Source organism: Microtus pennsylvanicus, chromosome 11, assembly GCF_037038515.1.
Source record: "Microtus pennsylvanicus isolate mMicPen1 chromosome 11, mMicPen1.hap1, whole genome shotgun sequence".
Taxonomy (NCBI): Eukaryota; Metazoa; Chordata; class Mammalia; order Rodentia; family Cricetidae; genus Microtus; species Microtus pennsylvanicus.
In genome coordinates, this window is record NC_134589.1 from 51,155,194 (window position 1) to 51,178,201 (window position 23,008).

The 23,008-nt window shown below is 52.9% G+C and overlaps 3 protein-coding genes across 25 annotated transcripts in view; 1 reads left to right on the forward strand and 2 right to left on the reverse strand.

Moving 5' to 3' along the window:
• The first annotated feature begins 2,383 nt into the window (after positions 1 to 2,383).
• Chrne (cholinergic receptor nicotinic epsilon subunit) lies at positions 2,384 to 6,540 on the forward strand. The gene is made up of 12 exons (XM_075991895.1): positions 2,384 to 2,438; positions 2,674 to 2,816; positions 2,900 to 2,944; positions 3,043 to 3,152; positions 3,250 to 3,405; positions 3,727 to 3,827; positions 4,084 to 4,284; positions 4,363 to 4,477; positions 5,658 to 5,772; positions 5,852 to 6,038; positions 6,121 to 6,227; positions 6,303 to 6,540. Exons 1-12 carry the CDS (start codon positions 2,393 to 2,395, stop codon positions 6,456 to 6,458), a joined length of 1,482 nt encoding a protein of 493 aa, XP_075848010.1. The 5' UTR covers positions 2,384 to 2,392; the 3' UTR covers positions 6,459 to 6,540.
• Positions 4,336 to 6,416, reverse strand: C11H17orf107 (chromosome 11 C17orf107 homolog). The gene is made up of 4 exons (XM_075991896.1): positions 5,417 to 6,416; positions 5,125 to 5,325; positions 4,758 to 5,030; positions 4,336 to 4,676 (listed from the first exon to the last, which is right to left on the reverse strand). Exons 1-4 carry the CDS (start codon positions 5,633 to 5,635, stop codon positions 4,578 to 4,580), a joined length of 792 nt encoding a protein of 263 aa, XP_075848011.1. The 5' UTR covers positions 5,636 to 6,416; the 3' UTR covers positions 4,336 to 4,577.
• A 231-nt stretch (positions 6,541 to 6,771) lies between the features above and the next one.
• The window catches only part of Mink1 (misshapen like kinase 1), a 53,604-nt gene continuing 37,367 nt past the window's right edge, over positions 6,772 to 23,008 (reverse strand). For 2 of the 23 annotated variants that reach the window (XM_075991869.1, XM_075991878.1), the window contains exons 5-33: positions 22,194 to 22,304; positions 21,824 to 21,914; positions 21,301 to 21,431; positions 20,869 to 20,923; positions 20,638 to 20,716; positions 20,223 to 20,398; positions 19,787 to 19,856; positions 18,861 to 19,071; positions 16,738 to 16,857; positions 16,196 to 16,282; positions 15,780 to 16,001; positions 15,390 to 15,563; positions 14,868 to 15,131; positions 12,402 to 12,487; positions 12,131 to 12,241; positions 11,878 to 11,996; positions 11,589 to 11,677; positions 11,380 to 11,403; positions 11,094 to 11,257; positions 10,699 to 10,804; positions 10,481 to 10,618; positions 10,202 to 10,310; positions 9,361 to 9,528; positions 9,113 to 9,256; positions 8,815 to 8,949; positions 8,605 to 8,705; positions 8,123 to 8,522; positions 7,897 to 8,036; positions 6,772 to 7,563 (exon numbers count right to left, since the gene is read on the reverse strand). In XM_075991869.1, coding sequence (XP_075847984.1) covers positions 7,480 to 7,563; positions 7,897 to 8,036; positions 8,123 to 8,522; positions 8,605 to 8,705; positions 8,815 to 8,949; positions 9,113 to 9,256; positions 9,361 to 9,528; positions 10,202 to 10,310; positions 10,481 to 10,618; positions 10,699 to 10,804; positions 11,094 to 11,257; positions 11,380 to 11,403; positions 11,589 to 11,677; positions 11,878 to 11,996; positions 12,131 to 12,241; positions 12,402 to 12,487; positions 14,868 to 15,131; positions 15,390 to 15,563; positions 15,780 to 16,001; positions 16,196 to 16,282; positions 16,738 to 16,857; positions 18,861 to 19,071; positions 19,787 to 19,856; positions 20,223 to 20,398; positions 20,638 to 20,716; positions 20,869 to 20,923; positions 21,301 to 21,431; positions 21,824 to 21,914; positions 22,194 to 22,304 — 3,909 coding nt within the window. In that variant the 3' untranslated portion in view covers positions 6,772 to 7,479. The remainder of the gene's footprint in view (positions 7,564 to 7,896; positions 8,037 to 8,122; positions 8,523 to 8,604; positions 8,706 to 8,814; positions 8,950 to 9,112; positions 9,257 to 9,360; positions 9,529 to 10,201; positions 10,311 to 10,480; positions 10,619 to 10,698; positions 10,805 to 11,093; positions 11,258 to 11,379; positions 11,404 to 11,588; positions 11,678 to 11,877; positions 11,997 to 12,130; positions 12,242 to 12,401; positions 12,488 to 14,867; positions 15,132 to 15,389; positions 15,564 to 15,779; positions 16,002 to 16,195; positions 16,283 to 16,737; positions 16,858 to 18,860; positions 19,072 to 19,786; positions 19,857 to 20,222; positions 20,399 to 20,637; positions 20,717 to 20,868; positions 20,924 to 21,300; positions 21,432 to 21,823; positions 21,915 to 22,193; positions 22,305 to 23,008) is intronic. The other 21 variants (XM_075991884.1, XM_075991890.1, XM_075991886.1 and 18 more) reach the window with 17 other exon arrangements.

A 23,008-nucleotide genomic window follows, 5' to 3' on the forward strand; every position in this document is an offset into this window, starting at 1 on the left:
CCCGCTCTCCGCCTCCCTCTTTCTCCCCTCCCCTCTCTTTTTTTCTTTTTTCTCTAAGACAGGGTTTCTCTGTGAAACCCTGGCTATTCCAGAACTCACTTTGTAGCCTAGGCTGGTCTTGAACTCACAGAGATCCGCCTGCCTCTGCCTCCGAAGTGCTGGGATTAAAGGTGTGCGCCATCACGGCTTGGCTGGAAGCAATCCTTATTAAACTATAATCGTAGTATCTGTATCATAAGAGCCCACTAATGTTTGAGCAAAAGTCTGCATTTAGCACAGTGCCTCTTGGTTACGGCCCTAAATCAGAGACTGGATTAAACAACAGCAGGAGCCTGGCATTCAAGGTAGTGAGTTCACCCCCACAAATCCTTTCTGGGATCTGCAGTGAAACATGAGAAACAAGACAAGTAGCAGGAGAAAGGGGCTCCAAGAGAATGTGAGGACAAGAGGTCACATGACCCTGTTGGCCTCAGATGTTCGAGGGATCTCATAGGTAGGGGAAGAAGTGAAGAAAAGTGACCACAAATGTTCTGTAAATGTGGAATGATCACAGAGGAATATAATGAATATGGTTATGAGTGAGTCCAATACGTCATCACCAGACAGACACCTGTGCATCGTCATCACACACCTGTGCTGTCAGTGAGTCTAATGCGTCATCACCAGACACCTGTGTGAGGGCCCCTCAGCTGCAGATTCTCTTCATGCATTTAGGACAGAAGTGATTGTTTTGCTGCATGGAGGTGATGTGTAAGGTATAAGGCATAAAGGGTTTCCGGCTGGGCATTGTGGCGCATGCCAGGAAGATGAGGCAAGAGGATTGTACATTTGGTCTATATAACAAGTTCTAGGCTAGCCTGGCCTATACAGTAAGACACTGTCTCAAGAAATCCCCTCCCTCAAAAGCCAACAAAATCAAAATCAAAATTAGTCCTATAGTTATCACCCATGATGAACACTTGGAGAGCCTTTGTCAATTGCAGATTCTGAGTAAGTCTGGCAGCGCTCACACCTGCAGTCCCAGCCCTTGGAGGGCCTAGAGGATCAGGGCTTCAAGGCCAGCCTGGGCTACCCACAACTTGTCTTAAAAACAAATAAAACCAGGAAACTCAGGCCTGGTGACTCACGATCGATTGTCATCCCAGCACCCAGACGGCTGAGGCAGGAAGTTCAAAAGTTCAAGGCCAGCCTGGGTTACACAGCAAGACCAAGGTATTAGGGAGAGCAGTTGGAAGGACAGTAGTGTCACCTGTGAGAAGGTGGCAGTAGAAGAAGACAGGGAATAGCAGGTGTCCTGCTCGAAGTGAGGGGGTCAAAGTTGGTTCATCCAGGGCGATGTTGAAGGAGTTGGGCCCCACACTGAAGCAGTCTCTGACGGGTCAAGTGTGTCGCTGCAGTCCAGGTCTTCATGGAGACTGCTGCTTTTTGTCTAAGTCTGGATTAGGGTGACTTGGCCCCTGCAAGGGTATGATAGCATGCATTCTACATGGGGTTGTGGTGATTTGAATGAGAGCCCCCCCCATACCTACAGGCTCCTGTTTGAATGCTTGGTCCCCAGTTAGTGGAACTGTTGGGGTGAAGGATTAGTTGTGGCCTTATTGGAGGAGGTCTGTCGCTGGGGGTGGGCTTTGAGTTGTTAGTTCTCTTTGCCTCATGGCTGTCACGTGATAAATGCGAGCTCTCGGCTGCTGCTCCATCATCATGTCTGCCTGCCTGCCTTGTCCCCGCCATGACGGAGGCATGGACCATAACCCTCTGGAACTATAATCCTCAAATTAAGTGTCTTTATAAATTGCCTTGGAGCTGGGCGATGGTGGCGCACGCCTTTAATCCCAGCACTCGGGAGGCAGAGACAGGCGGATCTCTGTGAGTTTGAGACCAGCCTGGTCTACAGAGTGAGTTCCAGGACAGTCAGGGCTACAACAGAGAAACCCTGTCTTGAAAAACAAAGAAAAAGTAACTAAGACAGAGGTGGTGTGGGAGGCATGGGAGGTTCTCTCAGCTGCAGAATCACAGACACAGGCAGCCACACGGGGGATACCAGTGTGTGGTGAGAATGGGGGTCTCCACTGACGCCTACCCTAAAGGCTTGTGGTTCCAAGTGCTATTCGAGGCCTGTGCCTCTCATGAGACATCACGTCTGCCGCTACAGAGCTGGCTAAAGCACAAGCAAAGGATGCTGGGATGGGGTGGGTAAGGGACACAGTATGGGGCAGCTGCCTCTGGAAGCAGCCAAACTGTCCCCAGCTGCAGCAAGGGTAGAGGATTTGGTGACAGGATTTGGGACTGTCTAACCCAGCCCGGAACTAACACCCCCCCCTTCACACAGGCACCTTGTCCTTCCCCTCAAGCCTGTCAAAGCTCAGAATAACCCTGAGAACCAGACCGCAGGATGGCAGGGGCTCTGCTTGGTGCCCTGCTTCTCTTGGCACTCCTTGGTAGGGACAGGAATTAGGGGAGCCAGCTGGGTCCCTATCCCAACCTGGAGGGACCAGGGAAAAGGTGGAGACCAAGGCATAGACTGAGAGAGTACTTAGTCCCCAGGTGCACTCTTGTTGGCTTAGGAGAAATGCAGAAAGATACATACAGGAGGGCTGCGCAGACCCAGGGGGCGGAGAGAAACCCAGGCTGTTGCTTCAAGTCCAGTGATCCTTCCTTCTTGACGTACCCCAGGCAGAAGCGAGAGTAAGAATGAAGAGCTCAGCCTGTATCACCATCTCTTCGACAAGTATGACCCAGGATGCCGGCCAGTTAGGAGGCCCGAAGACACCGTTACCATCACCCTCAAGGTCACCCTAACCAACCTCATCTCACTGGTAAGCTACCCCTCCAATCCTATGCCTGCTTTCTCACTTCTAACCCTAACTCCCGGCCTCAGGCAGGCTCGTTCCTCTTGTAGAATGAGAAGGAGGAGACCCTGACTACCAACGTCTGGATTGGAATTGTGAGTTAGATCTCGGGAGCAGTGTGAGGGTTCCCAGCCAACCCCCTTCTTCCTACCCAGAAGGGTGGAGAGCACACCCTTCTGTCCCCTCCTCTCAGGACTGGCAGGACTACAGGCTCAACTTCAGCAAGGAGGATTTTGCAGGCATAGAGACCCTGCGGGTCCCTTCGGAATCTGTGTGGCTGCCAGAGATCGTTCTGGAAAACAAGTGAGGACTGGCCAAGAGGAAACGGTTTAGGAGGGACTTTGTTGGCGGAAGAGGTTCAGTACTCTTTCCAATGCTGTGAAAAGCTTGTTCCCCACAGCATCGATGGGCAGTTTGGAGTGGCCTATGACTGCAATGTTCTGGTCAGCGAGGGAGGCTACGTGACCTGGTTGCCCCCTGCCATCTACCACAGCACCTGCGCAGTGGAGGTCACCTACTTCCCTTTCGACTGGCAGAACTGCTCTCTGGTTTTCCGGTGGGGAGAGTCACTTCAAGGAGGAGAGAGGGGGGCCTAGAGCGGGGACAGGGCCTGACATGGAGGAGCGGGTGGGGGCTCTGTGGAAGGGCTGTGCAGGTGGTGGAGGGGGGCACTGAGATGCGTGGGAAGCTGCACCTGGGTTTGCTGGCATCTTGTAGTTTATTCCATAGTCCCAGCTCCTCCCCAGGAAGAGTCTGAGGCATGAACAGGAAGTAGATGTGCTGGAGGGATGTGGGCAAGAGTGGAGCCATTGGGAGCTTCCGGGGCGGGACTAAGAAGGGTCCAGCTTCTGGGGTGAAGCCTGGCCGTGTTTCACAGCTCCCAGACCTACAATGCTGAAGAAGTGGAGTTCATCTTTGCGGTGGATGACAACGGCGAGACCATCGACAAGATTGAAATTGACACGGAAGCTTTTACTGGTGAAGGGGCTATCACTTCCTCCAAAACCTTTCCCAGATGAGGGCCACGGGTGTATGGGGCGGGGGCTTGCAGAGCCTGACTTGGGCCACACAACTCGATTGTCACACTAGGCCTCTCTCTTTCACATCCTTACTGGGAATGTCCCTCTCTGCCCATACTTCCCCTATGCTGACAGCCCAGGGTCCTGAGAGCTGCGCCCACCCGCTCAGCCTGGAGTTGCAGGTATGTGGGCTGATTGCACCCCATGCCCTGCAGAGAATGGAGAATGGGCCATCGACTACTGCCCAGGCACGATCCGCCATTACAAGGGAGGCTCTGCAGAAGTCCCCGGAGAAACTGACATTATCTACACGCTCATCATCCGTAGGAAGCCGCTCTTTTACGTCATTAACATCATTGTACCTTGTGTACTCATTTCCGGCTTGGTGCTGCTTGCTTACTTCCTGCCTGCGCAGGGTAAGGGGTAACCCCTGACTTCTAAAGTCCAGGCTAGGCTCCCTCCCTGGGCCGCTTCTCACGGTGTGCTCCCTCTAGCTGGTGGCCAGAAATGCACGGTCTCAATCAACGTCCTGCTAGCCCAGACTGTCTTCTTGTTCCTAATTGCCCAGAAAATTCCAGAGACATCTCTGAGCGTGCCACTGCTGGGCAGGTAACCTCAAAGTGGATCTAACAGAGATGGGGTACCAGCACGGTGGGCGGAGCCAAAGAAGGTTGGCGTAGGGGACTTGCAGTTGTCTTGTTCTGGGTTTTTATTTGGACACAGGGTGGGGCTGGGACAGTGATGGATTATCTGGTCCCCCGTTCTCCTCACTGCTGTTGGATGCCACCTTGGGGTCTTCCGGGTATCTCTGTTGAGAGGTCAGTATGGCTCAGTATAACCTCAGTCCCATCTCCTCTGACCCGTGTCACACCCCTTATTCTGAACGTACCGGATCCCCGGGGACCCCAAGACCCAGCTGGCGTAGGGTGTGTTGCAGGGATGAGGTGGACCCGTGCAAACCGCGTCCGCACAGGCACAGCCACGCCCCCTGGATCAGGTACCGGACACTTGCGCCAGCTGCTGCTCCAGCTTGCCGAATCCCCTGCCCTGCAGCCAGGGCTACACGGGCCAGTGCCCTACCCGGATCCCCAGTGTTCGGGGCTGTGCTCAGGCAGCCGTCGCTGCTGTCCAGCACTTCCTGCTGTAGCCACAGGACTGAGATCTGCATTGGGGGCACAAGGGCTAGAGGTCTCTGCCTTTGCTGGCCTAGCCCTCCCCCGCTTTTCTTCCCATCCCTCAACTCCCCAGAGCTGCACCTCTAACAAGGTGGCTCCGAAGCTCATGATGCTGGTTGCAGCTTCTCTTAGCACCAGCCCCAAGGTGGCCTTCTGGACAGGCGGCTTATTGGATTCCAGGGGCTCCTGGGACTTAAGTTCTCTGAACCTTTGGACCAGATATTCGTGAGCTGCGGCCACAGCAAGTTCCAGGGAAGACAGAAGCGGAGGCTGTAGGGCCACCTGGAGAAGCAGGGGTAGTGGAGTGGGAAGGGTCACAGCAGCAGGCGCTGGAGACCTCTCCAGATGCCGCCTTTGGGTGGACCGTTCTCACCTCGGTGGAGCTGTGGAAGTGGTAGACCCACAGCAGGGTGTCCAAGTTGCTGGGAGTCCCCTTCATGGCCGCAACAGATGGTGGATGCGGGAGGGGGTGGATACTGGTGTTGTGGAGGGGTAGCCAAGGGAAGTAACTCCACCACTCCCGCGCGGAGGTGTTTGTGAGGTAGAGGACAGCTAGCGGCTTGTCCTGTTTTGTGGGATGCTGTGACATCATGCCTCCTTGGTATGTATCTCAGGTATCTTATTTTCGTCATGGTGGTTGCCACGCTCATTGTTATGAATTGCGTCATCGTACTCAACGTGTCTTTGCGGACTCCGACGACTCATACCACATCCCCTCGGCTGCGCCAAGTAAGCGTAAGCGCTGGTTGAGTGAAGGACAGCCCAGGGTGGGAAGCGGGCTTGGAACTTATCTCTGCCCGGGCCACAGATTTTATTGGAGCTACTGCCACGCCTCCTGGGCTCAAGCCCACCCCCTGAGGCTCCCCGAGCTACCTCACCTGCCAGGCGCGCCTCCTCTGTGGGCATTCTGCTCCGAGCAGAGGAGCTCATCCTGAAAAAGCCGCGGAGTGAGCTCGTGTTTGAGGGGCAGAGGCATCGGCATGGGGCTTGGACTGGTGAGCACCGCTCTTGGTGGGTCAAAGGCACACACTTGCATTGGGGATGTTCTTTAATGACTTGGTGTCGCCGCCCTTTTAGCTGCCCTCTGCCAGAACCTGGGCGCTGCAGCCCCTGAAATCCGTTGTTGTGTGGATGCTGTGAACTTTGTGGCTGAGAGCACACGAGACCAGGAAGCCAACGAAGAGGTGGGTTGGGTTGAGTGAGAGTGCGGCTAAGGCCCTTCCCTCATTCCCTCTCTTGCACTAAGCTGTGTCCCACAGGAAGTGTCCGACTGGGTGCGCATGGGGAAAGCCCTCGACAACGTCTGCTTTTGGGCAGCTCTGGTGCTCTTCAGCGTCGGTTCCTGCCTCATCTTCCTTGGGGGTTACTTCAACCAAGTTCCTGATCTCCCCTACCCACCGTGTATCCAACCCTGAGCCTGCACTAGCACCCATGTCACCCCTCCCCCCGCAAGAAGTCGACTTTGCCAACAGGCTGACAATAAATCCATTTTGTGAACTTCCAGGAGGGTTGTGTGGCCACGTGGGTGGGTCTGGCTCCTCAGGGTCAGTGTGTATAGCAGTCAGGTGATTTGGCCAGGCTCTTGAAGTCAACAATCTAGGACAGGGTTTGCCCTTGGTTGGGTCTCACTACCTCTTGGCTCCTTTGATCCATCAGACCTAGCTGACAGCCAATGAGGCTTTGCCTAGACTTAGACATAGGAACACTGATGCCAGATGGTGGGCTCTCAACATGGTGGGAGCTGGTAGAATTGTCTTTATTAACAAACGGGTATCCAAGGCCACTACATTGAGAAAGGATACAGGAGGGGGAAGGGCTACCTGCTGCTCACACTATATACAGATGCAAGCAAGGGGGCATGAAGGGAGGAGAGGGTGGGAAGGAGGAATGTTTTGGCTATGGGGTCCCTCCTCCATTCCCTGGGACCTGGGGGAGGGGAAGTCATTAAAGTGCTTTCAGAAAATGAGGACCTGGTCCCTGCCCCTGGAGTGGCTGGTGACCCTCCCCCCAGAACCCAGGGCCCAGTGACCCCCCCCAGAGTCTGGTACATTCAAGGGGGGAGCCGGCTCCCCTGGCGTGCAAATAAAGGGGTACAGGGCCCTGCTCAGTCAGCAGCAATGGGGTAAGGGGGTCCAAGCCCCAAGCACTCTCCTCTTAAGTGGAGAAAAGGGGAGGGGCAAGTCCCACTCAATTCCTGGTAAGGGGAAGCTGTGTCATTCCCCAGAAGTTGGGGACAGGCACAGTTTTGAAAACATGTTGGGAGAAAGGATGGTCACGTGATCACAAAAGCTTCAGGGATCAGAGGTCACGTTCCCAGCAGGCTCCAGTGAATCAAACCAGTAAAAGCAAAAGCCCAAAGGGAGAGGGGGAGCAGGGCTGGGCGGCCTGGCTGTGGGGAGAGAGCTGGGTCCATGGGGAGCCCAGCCCAGGGCCTCATCACCAGTTCATGATGCAGTTACGGTTCAGAGTCATAAAGTAAACTTGGCTGCTTCCCCCAGAGCGGACTGAGGCAAAAAACACCTGGATGAGGTAGAAAAGCCATCACGAAGGGCTAGAGTGTGGTGTGTGTGTTTGTGGGTGGGGGATCCTCAGCTGGGATAGGGAAGAGGAAGTGAGACAAACTGCAGACTGGGGCATGCTTCTCCCCACCCCAGTGAAAGCCCAGAGGTGTGTTACTAGACCCCTGGGGTAAAGGCAACAGAACCCAAGGGGAAGGAGGGTGGCGGCTCTGACAGCTTCCAGGGGAGGGGCTGCTCTGAGAACAGCAGAACCACTCCGCCCCCCAGATCTGCCCAGCACAAGGTGTGGACAGCCAGCCTAGCACAGGGCTCCCTCACATACACACTGCCTCACCTTATCATTCCGCTCACACAGGAACTTGAGCCTCTGGGCTCGTTTGTGCATGAAGACCCCATCTAGGTGGCCTGTCTCCACAGAGCGGATCTCAATGGCTTTTTCACCCCAGCCCATTATCTGGTTGGAGCAGATGTAGGCTGAAGGGAGACGATGGTAGAAAGGCTGTAAGGAGGCTGTCCTGGTCACCTCAGGGCAAGCCGTCCAGGAGGTGGCCATCACTTACCCACAGAGGTGGGCATCTCTCCCCACTGCAGCACCACATCCTTGATGATCCGCCCGTAGGTGTTGACATAGACACCTTCGTCTTCATAGCACAGCAGCATCTCCATGCCGTCGGTGTTGGGGAGGAAGATGATGGCATGGGGCGTGATCTGGCTCTGGATCTGGGGAGAGAGAACCGGGTGAGGTAGGGTCCTCAAGTCTGATGTCCAGAAGGACTGGTTCCACTTGCTCCACAGCCCTGCTAAGCTCACGTGCACAGGGATGTAGATGTCGTAGCTGTTCCCAGAGTCAACATCCACAGCATGGAAGCCAGCACTGGAGCCATAGATGACCTTGAGCCGCTGTCCCTCCTCTACAGTCAGGTCCACCAGCAGAGGGCGGTGAGGGAGGTCGGCAAAGGACTGTGGGGGAGAGAAGATTCAGGAAGAAAGTGCAGGAGCAGAACCTTCAAATAAATGTACTGAAGGCTGAGGCTGCCATTACCTTGAAGGCCATAAATTTGTGGTAGGGTTTGGGAGCCCAGGCGTACACCTCCACAGAGCTCTTCAGGGCTATGACCAGGAACTTAATACGTTCATATTTCACTGGGGGCAAGAAAGGGGGAAGCAATGACTTCCGCTGTCAGGTTCTGATGACCTCTGCATTTAGCCCAGACCTTGTTTCTCCCTGGCTACTGTGTTGTGTCATCCTCACCAACACGATAGTGGCCACAGCCCTCCATGTCCCCCACAGTGGTCCACCCTTGCTTCTTCTCCACCTCTGGGTCGTTGTGCAGAATCTTATTCCGCAGCCAGGACAGGTAATATACCCGAAGTTTGTTCCTTTTCCCTGAGAGATGGACACACACACACACATAAAAACTCACACTTATTCCCATCAAAGGCCCCATTTGTGTGCTGCTTCACACAATGCTGTTTGCACACCACAGTGAACCACCAAGGCCCTTCTCCTCCCAGGCCAAAGCCGACAAAGCCAGAGTTGAGACAGGCACCTGAGATGGTGATGAGCAGGTTGAGCCCCTCCAGCACGTCCATTTGCTGGAAGCGCCGCCGCCCAATGAGTCCATACACTTTGCCCTGTCCGCTCCGGTCCAGCAGCATTAGCCCATTCTCTGTGCCCACCAGGAGGTTGACCCCTGCAATACGAGTCCTTGGACAGGTCAGAGGCAGACCCGGCTCTCCCCTGACCAGGATCAGGAGCATGGAAGCTGTACCCAGATCCCTTTCAGCCCTGGCTTACCCCAGAGGGCTGCACAGAGGATCTCCGAATTGAATCGCTTCTTGTACTTCCGAATCTCGGGAGTTTCACTATGAGCCCGGGTGTTGGTGGGGTTGACGTTGACCACAGAGCCTTTCCTCACATCGAACTGCAGCTGGTCAAGACGACCACCCTCTCCACCTACTAGGGCTGCCAAGATGAAGAGGAGGGAGGGTGGCTGCAGCCCTCCAGTGCCTGTTTTTATTCCTATGCTGTATCTGATCTTGGCACTTCAGAACTCTCAGAAGGGGAAGAGAAAGACTTCAGCAGAGGTGCATGAAGAGAGCAGAGATAAAAGAATCCCAGCCAGGGCCTCGCTCAAATCCTTCGGTCACTCAACCGTTCCCTTAGCCACCCTGAGCAATTGCCCCTCAGAAGCCCTCGCCCGGGCAGGGGCTAAGCCTCAAAAGAGAGGCCTGTGCATATGACTCATGCCTTTAATTCCAGCACTTGGGAAGCAGAGGCAGGCAGTTCTCTATGAGTTCGGGGCCAGCCTGGTCTACAGAGTGAGTTCCAGGACAGCCAGAGCTCTTATACAGAAAAAACCCTGTCACAAAAAACTAAAAAAATTAAATTTTTCTTTTCTATGTATGCAGGTATCCATGGAGGCTGGAAAAGGCATCTGATTCCCTGACTCAAAGTTAAGGAGGGTGTGAGGTGTGTGATGTGGATGTTGGGACCAAACTTGGGTTCTCTGGAAGAGTAGCACATACTTTTAACCACTGAGCCATCTCTTCAGCCCCATGCTTATCCTCTGTAAAGCTACATTCTCAGGCTAGCTCTGAAGTCTAGCCTCACGGCAGATAATTCCTCCTGTCCTCACCTGTGATAGGGATGGTGTCCCCACTGCCTCCAGGCTGGTAGATCCCTAGATCGACAAACATGGTGAAAGAGCTCTTCCCAGGGGCCTTTACCAACCCTCGAGACTGGTACTGTGGGGAGAGGGAACAGTCAAGAACCACGTGTGGCTGTGGGACAGACCCCAGCCCTACTGCGTTCACAGAGCCTTGCTTCACCTGCCACAGTGCTCCCATCACCCACTCCTCTGCAAACCGTTTGCAGGGCTCTCTCTCTAGTTATGGACCTACATCGGCACACTTACATCACTGCCTCCATCTTTTGTGGGAGGGCTTTGACCTTTGCTGTTCTCAGTAGGTGAGTGGCTGGGCTGGACCACATCGGGCAGGTTTGTGTAGCCGTTGCTGTCAGCAAGCAGCAGGCTTCGTTCCTCTTCAGGAGTCTGTAGAACAGACAGAATGTTAGGGTAGGGCTGCAGAGGGCCTGCCGCAGGTGTAGAAAAGGGTAGGGAGACCCACTCACACGCTGGACCACCATGGTGCCTCCCCCATATGGGGGCTGGGTCCCGGCTATTTCCTCAACATCATGAACCACCATGGTGCTGACGCTGTCCGTATCTCCATCACTGCTGTGGGAAAGAGGTCCTGCTTGCCATACAATGCCACAGGAGGCAGGTGACGGCGGAGACTGGGGCTTTCAGTCTCCTCTAAAGCCCTCACTGACTCAGGTGTTTTCTGAGTGGCCCTCAGGGCAGGCTGGCAGAGACAGAGGAGCATCTGGAAGGGCCCCCCACAACTGACAGAACAGTGGACGCAGTGGGAAGCTAGCACTCCACCCTGGCACAGCCTCACTCCCGCCTTCCCTGAATCTTTCCTCTCCTTGTCCTGATAGGGGGCCTGCCCTAGGACACCCCATACCGGCCCCCGGGAGTGTCTCTGCTCCCCTCTGACGGCTCCCCATCGCCTTCCTCATCCTCATCTTCACTGCTCTCCACCTCCTCACTGGATGAGGAATAGTCCATGGCCTTCTTGGGAGGCCTCGGGGCCTCATCCAGGGTCCGCTCTTTGAGCAACACAAAATCCTGCAGGGAAGAAAAGGCATGAGGGGAGCAGTGGGGCTTGGGTAGAAGCAATACATGGGGGCTGCCAGTGGAGCTGCAGACAGGGAACAAGAGAGGGCTCCCCAACAACCCCTCTCACTAACCTCACCAATTGCTCGCTTATAGCTCTGGGAGGGGCCGTGGAGGAGGAAAGGCAGCCAGGAGGAAGCAGGAGAGATGGTGAGAAAGGTTAGTGGCATGAGAGGTGCTGTATGGCCTGGGACTGCTCGTCCTCTCATGGGAGTGAAGGGTTGGCCCTGATCCCAGTGCCCAGGACCCTGAAGGCTGTACATCCTGCCCCCAGATCACTCACTGCGGGCCGGCCTGGCCTTGAACGGTGGTCTTCAGGCTTGGCTTTGTTCCCAGGGGAGAGCACTGGTGAGCTGTCCAGTTTTGTAGAGGCTGGGCATGGCAGGGTGGAAGAAACAAGGTCACAGATACCTACAAAGTGGCCCCAGGCCCATGCTGACCATAGGCCCCAACCCCACCCACAGGCCTCTTGTCCCTGTGGTGTTCTGGTCCTAAGCCACTAAATGCCATAGGCCCTGCTCTCAGTGTTGGTCAAGACAAATTCAAGGCCCAGATATGTCAGGCTGACATACCTCCCACACGGTTTCGGTTTCGTTCCAGTGAGCCAGCCTGAGGGAGGTGTCCATGAGAGGCCGGGAGGACACTGTCTGAGCGCTCCCAGCCAGGGTCACTCCTCCTGAGGTCGGGGTTACTGTGAAGGGACGGAGTTCATGTCAGAGATGTGCTTCCAGCCACGGGGGTCAAGCTACACTGCAGGAGGAGCCATCACCAGGGAAGCAGGTGGCAGAAGTGAGAAGTGAGAGTGAGTGGGGCCAACTCCATTACCTAGAGGCGTTGGGCGGGCCAGGGGGCTGAGCTGGGGGCCCGGGAGGCTTGGGGGTACCCCGCTCTGCCCGCCTCTGCAGATAGATTTGCCAGGCGGAGTTGCTGCGAGGTCTGTGAAGGGAGCAGAGGGTGCCGGGGCGGGTGGTGGTGGCACAAGGAGGGGCTGAGGTGCCTGGTTTGGGGCTTGCCCCACCCCTATGCAGGTAACCTGGCAAAGTCCCTATGTCTTACTCCCTAGGCTGCCACATGACCCCACCCTGGCGTTGTGTACCTGGCACGGACAGCCTGAGCCGGCCGGGACCCTCCGGCCCCACTGGTATTAAGGGCAGTGGCAATAGACGAGGTTCTCTGAGGAACCTGGAAAGAACAGGCGTTGACAAGATCTGTCAGTCATGTGCAGATGTCACACACATTCAACCCCAACCTAAGAAATGTAGTCTTCAGCATCCACGGAGAAACAAACAAGTCAGGTAAGTTACCGAGTATATCCAGGCTATGAAGCTGAAAAATGGCCAGTGGGATAAAGCCACCTATAAGTTATAAGAGTTGATAAGAAGCCTGAGCTAATGGGCCAGTCAGTTTATAGTTAATGTAGACCTCTGTGTGATCTCTTAGGGACTTAACAACTGTGGAAGCCGGGCAGGACAGAAGCCCCTCGCCAACAAATGGCGCCCACATGGACAACATAAAGCCAGACAGAGCTTGGGAAGTAATTCTTGACAGAAAACAGAGTTAAGCACAGCTTATTGAGAGCAGCATTTTCTCAGGTGGGCTCTGTTTGTTAGAGGCAAATGTGTCTCATTTTCTTCCTGACTCAGCTTTAGCTGTAAAACCTTGTAGCTTTTTTGAGAGGTCCTGCCATGAAACACTTAAATGGTGTTGATGAAAAGCTGACCACATGCTTTTTGGTTTTCAGCCGTAGCAGGAAAAAAGCTGCAACATTTTAAAATGCCAGCTTCCTGGGCCATCCTGCCAGCACAAACTCTGACTCTTGAAGGCAGGAGGTCCGCCTACAGAGCGTGTGGTTTGTGAGCAGATTGCTGCAGCTTGCTTGCTGGCAGGGACCTTGAAATGCCATAGAGTTGTGGCAATAAATGTGGTTACAGCTGGTACCTCCGCCATGAGGCTGGAATCTCAGAAAGCTAAGGAATCCAGCCATCAAACCCACGGCTTTAAACCTATCCATATTGCTTAGCAAATTATAGACTCATGTGGTCCGAAAAAGAGAGATATACAGTAAAGAGAGATTCAAAAATGAAGAAAACGTCTAAATGTTTTACAGTGTGTTAAAAATATATGCAGGCTTTGGAGAGAAAAGAAAAAGGCTAGAATCCTTAAAAACAGAGAGAGAGAGAGAGAGAGAGAGAGAGAGAGAGAGAGAGAGAGAGAGAGAATTTGGGTATGGTGGTACACACCTTTAATCCCAACACTTGGAATACAGAGGTAGGCAGACCTCTGTGAGTTCAATGTGCGATGGCACATGTGTTTAATCCTAGCGTTGGGAGGCAGAGGCAGGCAGATCTCTGTGGGTTCAAGGATAGCCTGGTCTACAGAGGGAGTTCCAGGACAGTCAAAGATACAGAGAACCTGACTCAAAAAGCCAAAAATTAAAAATAAAAATAAAAGAAATAGAATTTAAAATAAAGCTACGCAAAGACAAAAAATACAGAGTCTGGATACTGTATATTATGTTCTCTTTGAATCGTTTGAATGCTGAGGAAAGAGCAACAGCTGCTAAAAGATATTTGTTTGTAAATGCTGCTAAATTAATCCAAGATAGTTTTTTTTGAAAATACCTTGACTTCAAAAGATATGTTACTTTAGAGAAGATAGGTTTTGCTTTTGTTTCCACAGAAAATGAGAAGTTGCGGATTCATTCTGAGTTAAGAAAAATCAGGTTTTTTTTTGAAAAATCAGGTTTGATCAAGAAAGACCACCTGAGAGATCTCCGATGGAAACAGATGGCCCAGATGTCAGAGTTCTGCATCCAGAACAGATTCAAGATGCTGCCTGAGATGATCAAGCCTCACAGGATACTCCAGTCAGGACTTGATCATAATTCTAAATTTTCTTTAGGTCCCCATAAGATTATCAGTGCCCCCAACTAGCAGAGCAGGAAGAAGCCTGGAAAACCATGCCCACATCCCCCCCCCCCCAAATGGACTATGGATATTTCCCTTTATTTAAAAAAAAAGAAGGGGAAGTGGTGTGGGACAATTGTATTCTGCCAATTATATTTTAAATAAACACTGATTAGTCAGTAGCCAGACAGGAAGTATAGGAGGGACAACCAGACAGGAAGTAGAGTCGGGTCAGGAGTATTCTGGGAAGAAGGAAGCTTTTTCTGCAGTTGTGAGCCCGCCACAGAAGAAGCAAGATGTGACTGCCTTGCTGAAAAAGGTACTGAGCCATGTGTCTAACATATACTAGAATAATAGGCTAATATAAGTTATAAGAGTTAATAAGAAGCCTGAGCTAATGGGCCAGTTAGTTTATAGTTAATGTAGACCTCTGTGTGGTTTCTTTGGGACTTAACGATTGCAGGAATTGGGCAGGACAGAAACCCCGACAACAGCCACCTTTATATATCACCCTTTGGTACCAAGTAACTGGCTATTTCTCAGCCCCCACTGTCACTGCTGTCTCCACCCTCTGGATGCTAACCCTTGCATGGCTGCCTTGCTTTCTTCCTTCCCACTCTCAACTCTATTTTCTTGTCCTTCAGGGTTGTGCTTACCTTAGGTGGAGCCTCATTATCAGGTCGGACCCAGGATGGGGGGTTTGGGCTCGGGCCAGGCCCTTCCGAGGTGGGGTCTGAATTCTGGCGGATGACAGCTCCTCGGGCACTGGGCGTGGCAGTGGGTGTGGGGACAGCAGCAGGGTCAGGGTCGTGGGAGGCAGGGAAGGCAGCCAGGTTTCGAGTGGGTTGGTCCTGCAGGGACTGGGATCGGGGTACAGGTGCTGCATATGGCTTCAGTGGGACCCGGTGTGCTACCAGGCTCTGTAGGGAGAGACCAGGAAGGATGGGCAGCCTGCTGTGGCACATCCTGCAAACTAGGGTCTGGGATGAGAAAAGTTCCTTCTCCCCTCAGCAGACGCTGGAGAAGACTAGACACACGCAGCTGCAAACTGTCTACAGGGCTGTTACTGTGGTGTGCAGAAGACACTAGTGAATGCATACACGTGTTTATGGATGCAGCTCTGTACCTGGCTTTGAGCAAAGCCACTTGTGCTGGGACAGGAATGGGGACAGACTCACCTTGTGCGGTCCTTCCTGAGGCTCCACAGGCCTCTGCATAGGAGGAGTTTGGGAAAGAGGTCCTGGGGGGCTAGGAGAGGCCTGGGAGATGGGGGGCTCTGGCCCTGTACTGCTTGGCTTCGTCTTGGCCAAGGGAGAGTTCTGCTGCTTATTCATCCTTGCTCTCTCTTCCACCTGTGATGCAAGAGGTCATCAGCAGGCCAGTGTCTGCTTCCCTGGTCTCAGAATCTAGATCCTCACTTGCTCCAAGCACTCCATCACTACAACCTCTGCTCCTCGGCCCTTCTCATGCCCATTTCTGTGCAGCAACCATTTCTCACAAACATTTCCAGCCCTCAGGCAAAAGACTGGCAGGATTAGGTCTTAGGGGATATAGCAGGCTGTGAGTACCTCTCGGGCCCATGCTGGCTTGTCAGCAGGATTAATGCCCCGACCATAATGATACAGGGGCTTCCTTTCCCCAGGTAGGATCTGTTGCTGCTGCTGCTGCTTCTGGAGCTGTTGTTGTTGCTGCTGCTGCTGCAGGGACTTGAGGTAGGCATGCTCCTGCTGCAGCTGTCTCTGGAGCCGCTCCGACTGCCTCTGCTCCTCTAGCTGCTTCCGCTTGTATTCCTGGGCCCAACAGTAGGGACAGAGGGTCAGCAGGGTGTGGCCCTGTGAGTTAGAGCAGGCAGCCCTTCCTTTCCTCTACTGCCTACACAGGAGCTGCTTCCCTGGAAGTCCCTTTCCCTGAAGTGTTTCCCATCCCAGTGCAGGAAAGCAGCTCAGGATGGCATCTTCCCGAGGACACCGAGGGACCCCGTTACCAGCAGCAGGGCCTGTTCCTGGAGCAGCTGTTGCTGAAGGATCTCGAGCTGTCGCTGCTCCTCCTCTAGCCTGTGACGGATATATTCCTGGGGGGTGGGGTGGGGCAGGGGGCAGGGAGAGAGGGAGGCAGCAGAGGAGGGTGGCAGCAGCGGCGAAGGGAGGGAATCAGCGGGGTGAGGATGAGGGGGAACAAGGGTGGATGAGCCCCAGGGGGCAATGTGGCACAGATGGGAATAAGAGGAGACAGGGGATGAGGAGGAATCAGGTGGGTACCATGAGGGACAATGCCCCAGAGAGAAAGTCAGGGATGGGCAGAGATGGGGAATGAAGACACAGAGACAGGAGGGCAGGGAGAAGGGTAGGGTTGAAGGGTAGGAGAAAACAGAGAGAAAGAGTGAAGCTAGAAAAGATAGGAGGAATCTGGGGGTAGGGGAGCGAAAGGGACAGGGCACCGAGGAGCAAGGAAGGCAGGCAGCAGGAGCAGGGGCAGGGGCAGGGCAGGTGTGGAGGCGGGTGTCTGTGTGTGCACTGGCGCCAATACCTGCTCCCGCTCTGCCTGCCGCCTCTCCTCCTCTCGCCGCAGGGCCTGCATATCTTCCAACCGCCGCTGCTGCTGCTCCTTCTCCTGCAGCTTCCGCTGCTCCCGCTCGCGCCGCTGTTGCTGTAGACCAAAGAGGTGATGTGTCTTATGGACTGTAACAGGGCAGGTGTTTGTTAGAGATGGTGGAGAGAAAAGCTCTAACACTTCCGGGCATGTATCCTGAGCCCTGTACCAGAGCTGCACACCTGGCCCCAAGAGCTGGGTGTGAGGAGAACAGTTTGTTGGAAGTAGCCGTGGGCATGGGGCTAGACAGAGGCTGCTGCGCCTGGAGGGGGCTCGAGGACATTTTCGTTTTCCCACTGGAGCGCTGTGCTGGCTAGTTTCATGTTAACCTGACACAAGCTAGAATCATTTGAGAACAGGGAACCTGAATTGAGAAAATGCCCCCACCAGGTCAGTGGTGCATTTTCTTGATGACTGATGTGGGAGGGCCCAGTTCACTGTGGGCGGTGCCTCTCCTAGACTGGGGGTCCTGAGTGCTATAAGGAAACAGGACAAGCAAGGCATGGGGTACAAGCCAGTAAGCAGTGTTCCTCTCAGTGTCTTTATCAGTTCCTGCCTTGAGTTCCTTACCCTGACTTCCAATGATGAACTTTGATGTAGAAGTATAAGCAAAATAAACCCTTTTTCTGCCAAGTGGCTTTTGGTCACGGTGTGCTATCACAGAAGATGAAACCCCAAGACAACTACCCAACAACAACAACAAAAACAAGTGTTGAGAACAGCAACCCCCTAACATGCTCCTTGTACCCCAAATCTGACTTTGTCTTGATCTCTAAGAGATAGATGTTAATGATAACCTTTGGCCAACAGGGGGCACCAAGTGTCTGTGCTTAGAAAATCAACTTTTGAATCTGAGCAACCACCTTCACGAAATGCCTAGAACATTTTTTTTGGAACATTCTTTCTGGCCAGTGTCTGTACCCATCCCAAACAAGACCAACCATGAAATGAGCAAGACTAGAACCCTGGACACAAAGAAGTACTCCTCCTGTGGTGAGGCTGCTGCCCAGGCCTCTGTCACTTGCTACCGGCTGCTATTACAGAGAAGAGCAGAAAGTCTTCATTGAGTTTTTCTTACAAATTTCTTTCTACTCAGCAAGAACAGAGGCCTACTCTGAGGAACGGTGGACAGTGGAGATGCTGCAGCTATGCTTGAGACAATGTTTTTGGTGTTGAGTTATAAAGTTTGAAAAAAAATGCAGATTTCTTATTTTCCATCATGCACCAATAATAAGTACATTTAGACAGACATCACACACAAAATTGTTATTTTGTTACTAGAGATCACACCCAAGAGACTCATGTATGACAGGCTCTACTATTGAGCTGTATCCCCAGATCCAACCCTTTTTTTGAGATAAGGTCTCACCTTGACTGGACTGGCCTCAGACTTGCTATGTAGCTGAGGCTGTTCCAGAATTTCTCATTCTCCTGCCTCCTCCTTCAGAGTGCTGGGTTATAAGTGCATACTGCTGCAGCCAGTTTTCTGTGGTGCTGGGGATTGGCAAGCTCTCTATCAACTGAGTTACACAGCTTTTTTGTTGCTTGGGGGTTTTGAAGGCTAGGCTGATCTGGAAATACTCATCCTCCTGCCTCTACCTTCCAATGGTGGTGGGGGTGGAGAACAGGACAAAGCCACCACACCTACTGTAGTATTTTAATGAGCAATAGAACAAACAGAAAACTGTACTTAAACATAAGATTCTCTTCAATTAAAATGAATTTCCTCTACCTACTTTTAATCAGTCGAAAACAATTTATAGAAAAAAAAATAGCCAGAAGAACGAGAAGAGTCTTCCCAGCTTTTCTGTTTGGAGCAGATCAGCACTAACAAATGGGCACAGACTGACGGCCTACAGAAGTGTAAGCAGCGACAGCTCTATCATGGCAATAGCTGTCACTTTGACAGGATGCTGATGGATCCACACTAGGCTGGGCAGGGGACCAGCACCTGGAGACTGAGCCCCTAGTAACAGTGGAGAGTCTTTCCATGAAGGCTGAAAAGGGCCAGGCAAAGCCTGTCTTACTCCTCGCTTTTCTTCCTGCCCTAGTAGACCCACCTCCTCCACACGCCGCCGCTCTTCCTTCTGCTCCTCTATGCGGCGCTGCCGCTGGTGCAGCAGGTGTTTGATGTGTGCCTCAGGGTCTCGCTGCTGCTGCTGCTGCAACTGCTGCTGCTGCTTTAAAGCCTCAGAGTTGCTCTTATTCTCCTGCTGGAGTCGGAGGAATTCTCGGCGGAGTGTGGACTCCCCAGGCACATTCATGATGGAGCTGGATGATTGTGGCAAAGGCATACGGAGGTCAGAACATGCTGGTGGTCCTTCTTCCCTGGGCAGCCTGCCTGAGTGCCTCCAACTGTACTGGACACCCTGCCAATGGGCAATCCCAAGGGTCGTGGATTTGTCTTCTCTTCTGTCCCTCTTCCCTGTTTGAGACGGCCTGAATTATGTAGCCCAGACTGGTCTGGAACTTGCTATCCTGCTTCAGCCTCTCAAATGCTAGGGTTAGAGGTACGCATCCTCGCCCCTGGCTAAACAATGTTTACTGCTATTTTAAAGATTCCAGCCCATACCTTTGTCAGGCCTAAATCAACCTTCTCTTCCCCATCCATTCACTTCACTCTTCCTCATACAGGGACTCCATCTGCTATTTTTTCAGTTACATCATTTATTATGTATGTGCACAAACACTTGTAAGCAGCCCACGTGTGCATGTCTCAGTGCACCACAGCATTCAAATGGAGGTCAGGACAACTTAGAAGAATCCTCTCCCTTTAACATGTGGATCCCAGCAACTAAACTCAGGTCATCAAGCTTAAGGCAGGTGCTTCTACTTGATGAGCCAATTCACCAACCCAGGGACTCAAGTTTATACAAGCTATCTTTTATGTGCTATTATCTAAGAGCGCCCAAAGTCAAGGATCATTGTTGTCCCCTCAGACAATACACACAGACCCCAACCTCCCACCTCTACCCGCCAAACCCACCTCGGCTCGCCTTCCTCTCCGTGGCTGTCATCCTCCTCTTCACTGCCACTGTACTCATATTCCGTCTCCTCTGCAAAGGGAAGACACTGAGGCTTTTCCACCCAGAGCTCCAGACTCCACCCCGGGTAGGGAAACTTCAGCTGGGAATATCGTTTCGGTCTACGTGCACAGCCCATTGCGAGGTACCTCCCCGACAGGTTCATATGCTCACACCAGCACAGGCTTGGAATGAGTTCTCTGTGAGGACATCACATAGCCGTCCTCACCTGCAAGGCTGACTTGAGACAAGTGGAAAAGGCCCTGGGGTTACAAGTTTGGGAGAGGTCTCCTTGGGCAGGGAGAGCTGGGGTAAGGGAAGGGAGAGAAAAGGCGAACCCTAGAGAGGAGACAGGGCAGAGACACACCCAAACCCCCTGCTCCAGAGCCATCCACTGACCTTTCTCACCCCGCTTCTTCCGGGAGCGGTCAATGTGGTCCTTGAGCTGGATGCGGACCTGCCGCTCTGTGGGCTGGTCTCGGATGAAGGGAAACTTGAGTAACTGTTCAGTTGGTGGGCGGCTCAAGTAAGTCTTGATGAGACACGTATCGATGAAGTCAGTGAACTTCTTAGACCTGGAAACAGTAGTGGCTCACACTGGGAGGGCCCCTTTGGAAGGGCAGTCACAGGAGATGGTGGCCATATATCTCTAAATCGTCTTTTCTTTCTTGGCTTTCCAAATCCCAATCCCAGTTGCTGCCTACAGTCCCCACACCTCTTCCATGGTGTACCCCAAAGCCTGAACACACGTATTAGGGTGAGAGTGGCCCTGCCTGAACCTTTACTGTCAGACTGAAAACACTCACAGACATACCATTTCTTTGACTTGAGTCTTGGGGGAGGGTTCCGAGGGATGAGGAAGAGAGCCCGCATGGGGTGCATGTCACACAGAGCTGGGACAAGGAAGAGACACTATCAATCCTGCTTCATAGAGAGGCCAAGGAATCCCTCCCTCAATGTGACTTCCAAAGTCCACCTCCTCCCGATACCACTTCCTTGCCCTCCCTTCCGTCCCATCCTACTCCAAGGCAAAGTCAGCACTTACGGGGGGCTCCCTCTGCCATTTCGATGGCTGTGATTCCTAGAGACCAAATGTCACTCTAAAGAAGGGAAAGAAGAGACAAGGATGAATCGTTCCTGACAATATTGCATAACTCCCTTCACCCAGCACCATTACAAACCTACCATAGCCTCACCCCTTCCCGAGATCCCCTTCTTCCAAATCATCCCACCTTCTCATATAAACAGTTCCTGCCATAAAATACTGGGTTTTAAATTTAGTTTATTTGTAATAGGGTCTTGCTAGGAAGCCCTCGAGGACCTCAAACTACAATCCTCCAGCTTTGGCTTCCCAGGCCTGGCCACACGCCGTGAGAAGTTTCTATCCCTTCACTGCTCACATGTCACTGCCCCCAGACTTTTAATCCATCTGTTATCCCCACCTTACTTCCTGAGCTCCTGCTTCTCCCTTTCATACCCTGTAGTCGTAGGTGGCGTCAGGGTTCTCATCGCAGGCAATGACTTCTGGGGCCATCCAGTATGGAGTCCCAATGAAAGTGTTCCGCCTGCCCACAGTGCGGTCCAGCTGAGCACTCACCCCAAAATCCACTATGAGACATGAGGAAGGGGTCAGCATGCAAAGCCCCCTCTACTCTTGGGCTTTATAGCACACGGAATGCTCTCATGTGTCTGGACTGAAGCAGCGGAGGCCTAGATCCTACTTAGAAACTTCTACATCCTCTTCAGGACGGCATCGCAGGCAGAAGGGAACTCAATGCCCTGTCTCCACAGAAGGGTGCAGAGTAGCTGCGCCCTGGCGGGCAGCAGGTGAAAGGCTTCTTGGGATTTTCAGCAGGAGGCAGACATCTTGGTGTTGGGAGAAAGGGACAGGGAAGAGACCCCCTTGGCACAAATGCAATTGGACCTAAGCCAGACATTTGAGGAAGGCGACCCTGTTCCCAGGCTTGATGGCAAAAGGGCCTCAAAAGGACCCACAGTACCTAGCTTGACTTCAGCATTCTCTGTCAGCAGCACATTCTGTCCCTTGATGTCTCGGTGGATCACCTTGTGGGCATGGAGATGGGCGAGACCCTGGGACAAGAGTGGGGAGAATCAGCCACAGTGTTGGAGGGGTGAAAAGAGCATGGAGGTACAAAGAGATTGAGGGAAAGTTAGCTGCTGGTCCTCACTTCAGAGCGAGGCTAAATGTACAGACCAAACCCACCCACAGCCCAAATGCAGGCAGAGTTGAGGTGTGTGTGAGACTCTTCATGGTAGCTAGCTGCCTCCCTCAGTGGGATAACAAATGCCCATGAAGAAGCTCTCACCAGGGTGGCATGGGGAAGGACTATGAAGGGGCTTCACGCTCACCCTGAGAATCTCCCTGCAGATGTAGGCAATGCAATCCTCCTTCAGTGCATTCCCTTTCGTGTTCTTTACCAGGTCAGTCACTGAGCCAGCACCACAGAACTCCATCACCAGCTGTGGTCCCAGGTCCAAGGAAAGAGTCAGGAAGAAAAATATGTCAGGCAAGGCCTCTGCCCCCAGCCAGGCCCCTGGAGGAAGCCAGAGGTTTGGAGACCAGAAGTGGGATGAGCCAAACAGCAGGACTAGATGACCCTTAGAGCCACGGGACTTCTTGAGGTCAGGGAGAAAGGGGCACACAAGTGGGGAAGAACTGGCAGTGAGGAGTGAAGGACCCCACGCGGCCAGCACAATGATGCAGCTCATCATTTTCCTTCAAGAGTCCAGTGCTTTGATCACACTCTCCCTAGAATCCCACATGGGCCGAGAACTACTGCTTGGGAGCCGGGGCTGGCAACAACAGGGAGCCAAAGAAGGTGGGGTTTTTGTTTGCTTTTAAATTTGTTTTTCTTTTGTTTTGAGACAGGTCTCACAATATAGGTCTAGCTGAAACTCACAATATAGACAAGGCCCTGAGATCCATATGCCTCTGCTTTCTGAGTGCTGGGATTAAAGGCGTGCGCCACTACACAACTCTGTAAGTTACTTTTGTGTCTATATGGAGTGCTAGGGATGGAACTCAAGGAGCTGGGCAAGCGCCTACCAGTGAGTTATACCCATCCTGAATCAATGGATAATGGACATACCTCCCCTACCAGTGTGTGTGTGTGTGTGTGTGTGTGTGTGTGTGTGTAGAACTTCATCAAGTTAGACTAGCTGAC

Excerpts from the sequence above, each read along its gene's own strand:
- Chrne (XM_075991895.1), top strand. The coding sequence starts at position 2,393 with ATGGCAGGGGCTCTGCTTGGTGCCCTGCTTCTCTTGGCACTCCTTG. Across the intron at positions 3,406-3,726 it reads AACTGCTCTCTGGTTTTCCG|CTCCCAGACCTACAATGCTG; the intron begins GTGGGGAGAGTC and ends CGTGTTTCACAG. Across the intron at positions 6,228-6,302 it reads ACCAGGAAGCCAACGAAGAG|GAAGTGTCCGACTGGGTGCG; the intron begins GTGGGTTGGGTT and ends TGTGTCCCACAG.
- C11H17orf107 (XM_075991896.1), bottom strand. The coding sequence starts at position 5,635 with ATGATGTCACAGCATCCCACAAAACAGGACAAGCCGCTAGCTGTCCTC. Across the intron at positions 5,326-5,416 it reads ACTTCCACAGCTCCACCGAG|GTGGCCCTACAGCCTCCGCT; the intron begins GTGAGAACGGTC and ends CTGCTTCTCCAG. Across the intron at positions 4,677-4,757 it reads TTGGGGTCCCCGGGGATCCG|AGATACCCGGAAGACCCCAA; the intron begins GTACGTTCAGAA and ends ACCTCTCAACAG.